Below are 10,950 nucleotides of genomic sequence, written 5' to 3' on the forward strand. Positions count from 1 at the left end.
ATGTGTAGTAACATGGATGAATGTACAGGGTATAATAGTAAGTGAAATGATTTAGTCAGAGAAAGACAAATACCATTGATTACATTCATATAGAGTTTAGGAAAAAAAGAAAAAAAGGACAAACAAAAACAATCTTTAATACAGAGAATAAACTGGTAGCCGCCAAAAGAGAGGTGGGTGTTTTGCAACAAGTATAAGTAAATCATATTAATGTTTACTTACATATATCTGGAGGTGCAGGGGCCACATGAGACTCATCAGAACCTGAAGATCCTGCAGTTGAAAAGGCTTTGGGACTGACAACCCTTTTAACTAAAGAGCAAAATCCTGGGAGATAGGAGACCAGTCTGGCTCTATTACAGAGCACCTAAGAATAACACAAAAATTAACATTATTTGTTCTGGATATAAGTGTTATACTTACATAGACAATCTCTGGCAAATCCTCACTCTGCAATGTATCTTTCAAAACAAATCTTACTCTATTATTAAGCAACTACCATACAACAAGCATTATGTATATAATTTTAAAAACAAAACAAAACAAATAATAATTTACTTTGTGTAAAAGTATATGGCCTTTCCAATAAAGGCTAAAATCAAGAGTGCCACAGAAGAGAGAACAGGAACCTCTAAAAGTTGCCCTATTTAGAATAACACTAAAAAGGTAGTATAAATAAATTTTTCCATTATTTTTTTATTTTTTATTTTTTTTTTTAAGATTTTATTTATTTATTTGACAGAGAGAGATCACAAGTAAGCAGAGAGGCAGGCAAAGACAGAGAGAGAGAGAGGAAGCAGGCTCCCCATTGAGCAGAAAACCGGATGTGGGGCTCGATCCCAGGACCCTGAGATCATGACCTGAGCCGAAGGCAGAGGCTTTAACCCACTGAGCCACCCAGGTGCCCCCAATTTTTCTATTATTAAGGAAACTTCAACACCTTTAGTACCCAGATTTGTGCTAAATTTTTTGCTCCTTTGTTCATCTCCTGGACTCTGAGGTCAGTTACAACAGGTGACTGTGTAAATGTCCTTCACGCATAAACATCTAGCAAAATACTTGGGTCAGATAGAATTCATTCTTTTATTATTTTTTAAAGATATTTTTATTTATTTGAGAGAGAACATGGGCACATACAAACACACACACACACACACAGGAACACACAGGGGGAGGTGCGGAGGGAAAGAATGAATCTCCAGCAGACTCCCCACACATAGCTGGATGCAGGGCTTGATCTCAAGACCCTGAGATCATGACCTGAGTGGTAACCAAGAGTCTGATGCTTAACTGACTGCCCCGCATCAGAATGCAGGGGTTGGCAAAGTATAGCTGAATACACCCTGCTATTTTAGTAAATAAAGTTTTATTCTAACATTGCCATACCTATTTATTTATGTACTGTGGCTGCTTTCATGCCATAGTTAAGTAAGGCAGAGTTAAGTAATTGTACAGAGACTATATGATACAGAAAGCCTAAAATATTAACTTATCTGCTCCTTTACATTAAAAAACAAAAATGCCAACTCTTAATTCAGTAGAAAATATGTAAGAACAAATACCGTATTATCTGTGAAATGCTACTAAAGGATTTAAACAATTAAGAGATCCTTGAGAGAGGAACAAAAAGTTTCATAGAGACTATACTAGGTTTTTGTTTTTTTTTTTTTTAAAGATTTTATTTATTTATTTGACAGAGAGAAATCAGAAGTAGGCAGAGAGGCAGGCAGAGAGAGAGGAGGAAGCAGGCTCCCTGCTGAGCAGAGAGCCCGATTCGGGGCTTGATCCCAGGACCCTGGGATCATGACCTGAGCCGAAGGCAGAGGCTTAAACCACTGAGCCACCCAGGCGCCCCAAGGTTTTGAAGAAATAGCAGAAATTTGCAGAGGAATGGGGCATTTCAGTGACTGACTTTCTGGAACAAATGTATAGTCATAAAAGGTATATTTAAAAGGTGATAAATTCAGTGAGGTTAGAGGAGTGCAGTAAAAAACAGGCTTAAAAGTTAAATTGTGGGCAATTATAAAAGGCTTTACATCTGACACAGTAAAAGGCTTGTTACAAGACAACAAATCAGAATTTTAATTTGGAGGAAGGGAAAAATAGAGGGGGACAATGTTTTTAGGAATGTACCACTTAGGGCAGGATGGACTGGAGTGGGATTAGAGAATGGGGATTGGTGTGGTATGAAAATTAGGTCCCAGGATGTTGAAATAGTCTAGCCATTTGATACTTTAGCATCATTCTTTTTCCCTTTCACAAAGCAGTCTGAATTCCAACCCATGTGCTCTGACTTTTATCATAAGAGAAAACATTCTAACTTGTTTTTCTATCTCTCTGGCATTTCTTACTAACTTTACCACCTTTTCCTTTTCAATTTTTTAGTCACATAAAAATACCTGCAACATTTCCCACATTTCTCTGCCTTCTTTTATACTGCCATAAGATTTCTTCCACTAAAATGTCCTTTTCCCTCTCCTTCTAGGTCTAGCAAATTTCAACTCTATCTTCAAGACCTGGATAAACAGAACCCTCTTTACGTATCTCTGAAGTACAAGGTCTGTTTCCAGAAAATGGCCACCCGAAAATTTAAGCATCCTTCCTTGGGTCAGGACCCAACATGCGTAACATGTAACAATGTGATAATTATTACATTTTAACCTACTAGACAAACTTTAGGACTTTTGGGTGTTTCTATAATTTAAATTTACGTTTACAAATGAAGACATTTACATTTAACAGAATATGGCTCAGGATCTAAAGGCAATATAAAATTTTAAACTCCAAAAGTATTTTGGGCAAGGCCTCAAAATAGTAACAGGCTCAATAGGAGATTATCTGAAAGGGGCAATATTAAATAACAAATACTCAACAGATGTTAGTTACTGTGGGTTAGATTCTGTGCTAAGTGCTTTACATGCTCTGTTTTACTAATTTTCACAAAATACTTTCATATACCATTAAAATTAAAGTATGATTATCAAAATATTTTGATAATAAATTGCTTCACAAGCAAAAAGGAAAAGAAGTATTATCCAAATTATTTTAACAACTTCCCAATATTATTAAGAATTATTTTAGTCTGTGAATGCCAAGGCCACTAGATTCTACTTTAGATTTTTCCCTTGATGGTTTAACAAAAGTTATAATAAAATGTGAGTTTTGTTGCCAATCTAAGAAAACCTAATCTCCGAGTTTCAAGTTACTTTATTTATATTTCATTTTAATGGCAAAATAAGCCAGTATCTAATTTGTCCACTGAAAGGAATAGCTGATGACAGTGTTAATGTGTTCCAAGTTTCCCTTTTAACCTACAGGATCCTCAAATTTGTTACTTGGCAGATTTTATGACATTGGGTCAGCTGGTAAATATAACTAAATATAGCAGCCAATAAATAATTCAAAAATTAGTATAGCCAGTTTATTTTAGTATGAGGGTAAGTATGATTTTATTTATGACTACTTCAAACCTAGGATTCTAGACTTGGGAAGATGACAGGTTATCAAATATAATTTTAAAATCTTTATTAGTGTAAATAGAGAAACTGTCTTTTAGACACTATTTTAGGATTAAGTCCTGCTTTTGGTCATGTGAGTAGAATACAGGGTCTATACCAAAGACTTAGAACTAGTTATCTAGGAAATTCATCTATATCCATCAAGGAAATTCATTCATATCCAGCTACAGACATTTTTGTGTAGTCCACACTATTATTAAAAAAAATCTGAATTGGGTCTAAACATTGAGAAATTACAGATTTCACACAAAAAGTCCAGATTTTTGGCTGCTCTTGAAATCTCAGAAGAGCTGGCAGCACTAGATTCATATTCCCAAATGGCATTCGTTAGCAATAAATCACTGTAGCTAAGGAAAGGCTGCTCCTGTTATATCAGAAATGAGAATTTCAGTTTGTCAAAGTTCCCACTGAGGCATCTTGATTTACCTGTCCAGCTTCTGAAGCATGGACATTCATGACTCTTGCTATGTATGCTAATTAAATAGGTGAAGACACACATATTTGCATATTTCCTAACTGACATTCAGTATTTACAATGCATAAAAACACAAATTTTTAAAGTATATTTGAATATTAAGATTTATTTTATATGAACTTCTAACAATAAAAGATTTACGAAAGCATCTTTCAAAATACTCACCCTGCTGATCTAATTCATTTAAATAAAAATAAAGCCAGGTTGAACATTAGTATTCTATTCTAGTTACTTTGAGAGTACCCATGCTTCTATTACAACATTCCCTTTCTGGGGTTCTAAGTAAAAATTCATGTTAAAATGGGGTCCAAAACTAGTGGTCTACTTTTATGACTTGACCCTACAGTCACGTCATTAGACTCTTAACATATCATGTTCAATTACACGAATATTATCCTGACTAATTGTTGCCATATTAATCCTAACACAGCTTTGATTAAAAGATCACAATTTAAAGAATCAAATCTAAATACTGAGTGTGACATTCAAGCTATTACTCAATTCCAACTCCACAATACAACCTTATTTCCCTCTAATCTCTTTCATATATCTGACATTGCAGAATGCAGAAATGACTTCTTGATTTTTGAAAGATGTCTCTGAATACGTCAGATTCTTCCATTCAAGTCTTCCATTATCTAAATCCTACCATCTTTCAAGACTCAGATTAAATGTTCTCTGATTAAGTGATCCCAAACCCCTTGTTTCTCCTCTTCACAAAGCTTTGAATCTGGATGTACTTTTGTGTAGCTTTTAAGAAATAATTACTTGGGGCACCTGGGTGGCTCAGTGGGTTAAAGCCTCTGCCTTCGGCTCAGGTCATGATCCCAGGGTCCTGGGATCCAGCCCCACATCGGGGCTCTCTGCTCAGCAGGGAGCCTGCTTCCCTTCCTCTCTCTCTCTGCCTGCCTCTCTACCTACTTGTGATCTCTGTCAAATAAATAAATAAAATCTTTAAAAATAATAATAATAATTACTTTGCACTTTTATTGTCGCTATTTCATGTACTTCTACTGTCCCCTACTATATGAAGTCCTTACAGTAGGATGAGTCTAAACTACAGACTTAAAATCAATATTTCTGGTCTATGTGAATCATATCTCTTGCTCTCATTTTGTACGATTTGGAAGGTTACTCGCTTGACTGAAGCTGTTACAAAACCTTCAGTTTAGCTAACAAAAGAAAAAATAGTTTAAAAATAGATTCTAGGAGCGCCTGGGTGGCTCAGTGGGTTAAAGCCTCTGCCTTCCGCTCAGGTCATGATCCCAGGGTCCTAGGATTGAGCCCCACATCAGGCTCTTGGCTCAGTGGGGAGCCTGCTTCCCCCTCTCTCTCTACCTGCCTCTCGGCCTACTTGTGATCTCTCTGTCAAATAAATAAATAAAATCTTAAAAAAAATAGATTCTAAATATTTACTCAAAAGGTCTTTTAAAAATATGGAAAGGATGTTGGCACTGAATTTATTTCCAAAATGAATTTGTAGAAACAAGTACACGAGTGTTGTAGCAAACCTTTGTGTTCAAAACTACCTTCGAAGCAAACCAACATAATTTCACACCCCTTGCTTCCCTTGACATTTTTCCTACAACTACGTCTAAGTTCAAGGAACATGCCTCCAATGTTATCATAATTAAACCCGTCCCTCCATTTTCTAACAAGTTCCCAAACCACTATAACTGCTTAAGAGACTACTCACAGTGGCCATTTCCAGCGGGGACGGCAGACGCAAATTATCTTCCCTTTCGTAAAGTTACTCCTGAGAACGTACAAAACAAAACAGGCCAGTGTGCGATTAAGCTGCAATAACACACAACTCGGGTAACGTCCACTATCTTCTACCATGTGTTGCTCCACCACGACCAAAGTCCAAGCTCCCCCTAAAATCCAAGAAGGCCAGAATTGGCCTCCAGTCCCTACAGGGCACAGATCCCTGCCCCGAGGAGGCCGTGCAGTACCCAGCCCTCCCGGTTTGTGCCCCCACCCCTCAGCCCCCGCTCCCGCAAGCAACTCGGACCAGATGAGGGCGGGGACCGAGGAGCCGAGGCCTAGACAGAGTTCCGAGGGTCGAAGCGGGCATTTTAACACAGATCAGGGGGGTCTGACCACAGCTCCAAAAAAGGGTTCGAACGGAGCTGACGGTGAGGAAGCGAAAACAGACTGCAGACGGAGTGACAGGACTAGGGAGACCGATAGGGACCCTGTCGGAATAGGGGCAATACCGAATGCGGTGGCACCAAGAAGACGGCGAATCTGGAGGGGCTAAAGCGGGCGGAAACCATCCGTACCAGTCCCGCCGCCGCCTCCAGCAGTCCCAGATCCCCCCTCTTTGCGCCGTCAAAATGGCGGCGGCGACGGCAGCAAGGGGTTGCGTAGACGCCGGCAGTGACCAGGCTGAAGAAGTTGCTCCCGAAAGCATCGATGGGAAGGATCGTCGAATTTATGTGCGCACGCGCACAATAGGACCATAGAGCCTACCTTCTATTGGATAGCCGCGGGCAAACATGTAGGAGGAGAAAAGGTGAGGTGGGGTGACGTGGAAGTAGGATGGCTCCTGATCTGGGTTGAGGGCTCGTTCTGTTTCCTTCATTAACTCATTGGTCCATTGCTAGATTCCTCCACCCCAAGGCTTTCTTACTGCCGCCAAGAGATACAGTCTTAACTTCATTATATCATAGTTACTAGTTTTTCACGAATCACTGTTTTCGAGCATAGGACACTTAGGTTTTTCTGTTTATGTCCCAGGCCTTTAATAGGCTCAATAATTACTTATCAAACGATTTATTTATAAACATATATCATTTTCATTTATCAGTTGTTTTTTAATTAACTGAAGTCCATACTTTATTCATACCAATATTTCTGGGTAGGTAATGTTAGGCAAGTTGGCCTCTGTTTCTGTTTCCTCCCCTGTAAAAGGGGAGTAATAATAGTGTTTGCTCCACACACTGTACAGATCAAACGAATTTATATATAGCTAACACTTAAAGCATACACATGCACACACAGCTCGGAGCTTGGGAGTCACAGAAAGGCTTCTAAGAAAGGACCACTGAGCTGAGTGTTGAAGTTACATACAACTCATTTTTTCATGCCTTGGAAATTTCTCTTTGGTTTACTTGTCCCGGTTATATAAGAGGATTTCTGGTTGAATGATGATTGTAAGCTTTTTGAGATCAGGTAGCATATGCTATTCATCTTTGCCACAATAGAAATCATTTGTCAGGTGCAGGTGGGAGATAAAAGGAGTCAGTGATCTACAGTACGGCAGGAAGCTGTCAGGAGTGACTTTATAGCACATATGCTTGTATGTGTTTTGAAAGATGAAAGGGTGTTTGCTAGAATGCCAAGAAAAGATGTGGAGGGGTGAGGACACTTCAAGCAAAGGGAGCAGTGTGAACAGAATTGTGGAATGTGAAACACTGTGCACATTTGGGGAGATCTACAAGTAGTCAAGGGAATGAGTTTGGCATGGACAGGGGCCATGATCATAGTCAGTCTTTAGTGCAGTACTAAGATAGATGTAATCTTGGAAGCAATGAGAAGCAACTGGGAAGACTGTAGCAGAGTCATGGCGTTACCAGATTTGTATCTTGGGAAGGTCCTCTGGCTGCCATTTAGAGGATGGGTTGGAAGGGTGTGTGAAGATGCCTTCTAAATTTTTGACTTAGGATATTTGGTGAATAGAGTTGCTTTTGTTTTATTGGGAATTCAGTAATATTAGTATCTGTGGAATGTATACTATGTGGTGGCACTTGGATAAGGATTTTCACATTATTTGTTTTAATTCTCATAATGATATAGAAAATAGAGCTATTATCCTCATGTTAAATATGAAGAAGAAATGAAAGAAGAAAGGGGCTAAGTATATTTCTGAAGCTTCCAGGGCTGGACTTAAATCAAGGTCTGTTAGGTTCAAAATAGTGCTCTCTCTCCCACACATATTGTCCTCCAGAAGAGTGGATGTTTGGAGAATGATGAAGAGTTTGGTTTGGGATAACTTCAGTTGTAAGATGCTTAAGGGACATTCATGTGAAGTTGCCAGTAAGTCATTTGAAAGTAGGCCTATTGCTCAGGAAAGTGGTTTATGTAGGAGACAGAGATTTGAGGGTCCTTGGCATATGGGTAATTATTCAAGTCATGGAAACCCCTTATCCTGAAGTTCAACAAAAGGCTTTATGGGGGGGCGCCTGGGTAGCTCAGTGGGTTAAGCCGCTGCCTTCGGCTCAGGTCATGATCTCAGGGTCCTGGGTTGGAGTCCCGCATCAGGCTTTCTGCTCAGCAGGGAGCCTGCTTCCCTCTCTCTCTCTCTGCCTGCCTCTCCGTCTACTTGTGATCTCTCTCTGTCAAATAAATAAATAAAATCTTAAAAAAAAAAAAAGGCTTTATGGGAAGGGAGTGTCTTTGACACTTCTGAAATGTATACATATTTTTGTATATTTGTAAATAGATTCATTTTTTTTTCCATAGGGAGAGGGTATATAGCTTCTTTAGATTCATGACTCTGAAAGTTCAAGAACTTCTAGCGTAGAGTACAAAAGAAAAAGGGCAAAGTCAGAATACTAGGCGATATTAATTAAAGGGGTAACAGAAGAAAACCTGGCAATGGAAACTGGCAAGTTTCAGTCAGAAAGTAGAAGGAAATCAGGAGACAGGATTCTAGACATCAAGAATTACTGTTATTATTGCTCAATATTATTAGATGTTACAAAAAGTTCTTATTGAGGTTCATCTTATTTGATAAATCCAGCAACAGTGACTTTTCCAGAGGAATTTCAGTGGAGTGGGGTGTGGGGAGGTGGAATTTTGATAACTGGGTATTCAGAGGATGAAACGGAAACTTCTTGAGGACAGAGACTTTATCTGTTTGTTCACTGTATTCTGGGACTTTACTGTATTCCTGCCACAGAGAGGTGATCAATAAATGTTTGCTGAATATGTGAAGTTGAATAGATGAAGAAGTGTGGGTCACTAATAACAAGCTACCATTAACAACAGCTGCTTTTTGTTTTTCTGTTTCCAGACTCCATACCTTCATGACATCTATCTATCTGACAACTGGGCTGGGAGAGTAGTGGTGTCTATACTGCATAAGTGAAGAAAATGAGACTTAGGCTAGGTACACTGCTCGATGATATACAATTACATGTCGTGATGAATGTGAGATTAAACCTTGGATTTGTCTGGCTTCTACATCTCCATGCCTTCCACAACAGTAAAACTCAGAAGACAGAGAGGTAAGTAGCTGTCTCTCAGTTTATTGCAATTTACTCTTATCTATTTTCCTTCTCCCTTCCCCTCTCTCTTGGGTTGTTCTTATTCTACAGAGATAAAGGAGGACCTTTGAAGAACTGTAAAAATTGATCCATTCAATTATGAGATTATTAAGAGGCCAATATGTAGTTCTTGGGGGTTTTCTTTCTCGTCTGACTTTTATAGCTGCCTGCCTTGATGTTTTTTGGTAAACATATGGCTTCCCTTTTATTCTAGAAACACTAATTCTCAATAACAAAAGACGTATACTTACGCAAACTAAGAAATATATAGTAATCACTAAGTTCTCAACTTGGCAAGACTGTTCTGTTGCAGCTGGTTCTTTCTGTAAAAACAATAGGATTATAAAACCAAAAGACAAAATGCACTATTTTCTGCTCAGCCAAGCATATCTAAAGCACATAAGAAGTTCAAAGACAATATTTCGTGTTTTTTTAAAAAAATGCTACATGGAGCTATTACCTGGTTGCAAGAAAACAACGTGTAAAATGATAATAATAGAAATTTTAAAAGAGTGTGGATAAACGTAAAAATCTGTGAACACTTGGTTTTTATTATTTAACTCAATCACATTACTATTAAGAATACATCTTTTTAAGTTGCCCACATCAGTGATGGACTATCTCTTTAGTATTTGATATGTTAAGATAGACATATATTTTAGTCATTTCTAGAAAACTCAAGCTTTTCCTGGAAGCACCTTGTATGTTCTAGCCACCTATTGCTAGGTGGCAACACATGAATATTACAGAGAGTGAATGACCTGTATCTCTAGGACATAATGGAAGAGAAGCATTCTATTTAATATTTTGGTTTTTAGTTTGAATGTGATACATACAATCATTGGACTTTAATTGTGATATTAGATATAACAGTTATGTATCTGCTCATCTTTCTGCCTCCTTGTCATTAAAATGGAGACCATAATATTATCTACTTTTTTAAAAGGACTTTATTTGTTTACTTGAGGGGAAGAGAGAGAGAGAGAGAGAGAGAGAGCACATGAACTGGGGAAGGAGCGGAGGGATAGGAACAAGTAGACACTGTACTGAGCCTGGAGACATGGGGCTCAGTCTCAGGACCCAGAGATCATGACCTGAGCTGAAATCAGGAGTCAGACACTTAACTGACTAAGCCACCCAGGTACCCTTAATATTATCTACTTTATAGATACATTTAGAAGATTATATGAGATAATCCATGTAAAGGATTTAGCACAGTGCACAGCACTTAGTGTGCAATAAATGTTAGCTGAGATCATCTTTATCGTCAATATCAGCATTATCATCATCAGTGAACTCCTCTGAACTTTATACTTAAACAGCTTTGGTTTCCATATATGTGCACAGTGCTTGTGGGGGTGATACAATAATGTTCTCTTACATGAGATTGACCAGGAGGAGGAAAGGAATGGTGGCATTGGGGCTTGCATAACGTACATTATCCCAGATGTGTATAATCAGAATCTATGAGGGTTTAGGAAGCTGAATTTTAAGAAATTCTCCAGGGAATTTTTATGAGAACTAGAATTTGAGGACCCTAAGTAAAAGATTAAAAAAAAACAAAAAAAACCAAAACTGTGCTAGGAAGTAGTGTAATACACACTATGAACACCAGCTGTCACTACTCTACAATTTTAAAACAAACTTGATCCTTAACAGCCAATGGGACTATTACAAGAACATT

The 10,950-nt window shown here is 38.3% G+C and overlaps 1 protein-coding gene across 3 annotated transcripts in view; it reads right to left on the bottom strand.

Annotated features, from left to right (window-relative positions):
* The window catches only part of MMADHC (metabolism of cobalamin associated D), a 41,751-nt gene extending 35,379 nt beyond the window's left edge, over positions 1-6,372 (bottom strand). Inside the window, exons 1-3 of one of the 3 annotated variants that reach the window (XM_047721684.1) lie at positions 6,279-6,372; positions 5,690-5,749; positions 223-367 (exon numbers count right to left, since the gene is read on the bottom strand). In XM_047721684.1, the coding sequence (XP_047577640.1) occupies positions 223-367; positions 5,690-5,698 (154 nt within the window). In that variant the 5' untranslated portion in view covers positions 5,699-5,749; positions 6,279-6,372. Of the gene's footprint in view, positions 1-222; positions 368-5,689; positions 5,871-6,212 lie in introns of all 3 variants that reach the window. The other 2 variants (XM_047721685.1, XM_047721686.1) reach the window with 2 other exon arrangements.
* Between the last annotated feature and the right edge of the window lie 4,578 nt (positions 6,373-10,950).

The sequence above is a fragment of the Lutra lutra genome, chromosome 3 (assembly GCF_902655055.1).
Source record: "Lutra lutra chromosome 3, mLutLut1.2, whole genome shotgun sequence".
NCBI lineage: Eukaryota > Metazoa > Chordata > Mammalia > Carnivora > Mustelidae > Lutra > Lutra lutra.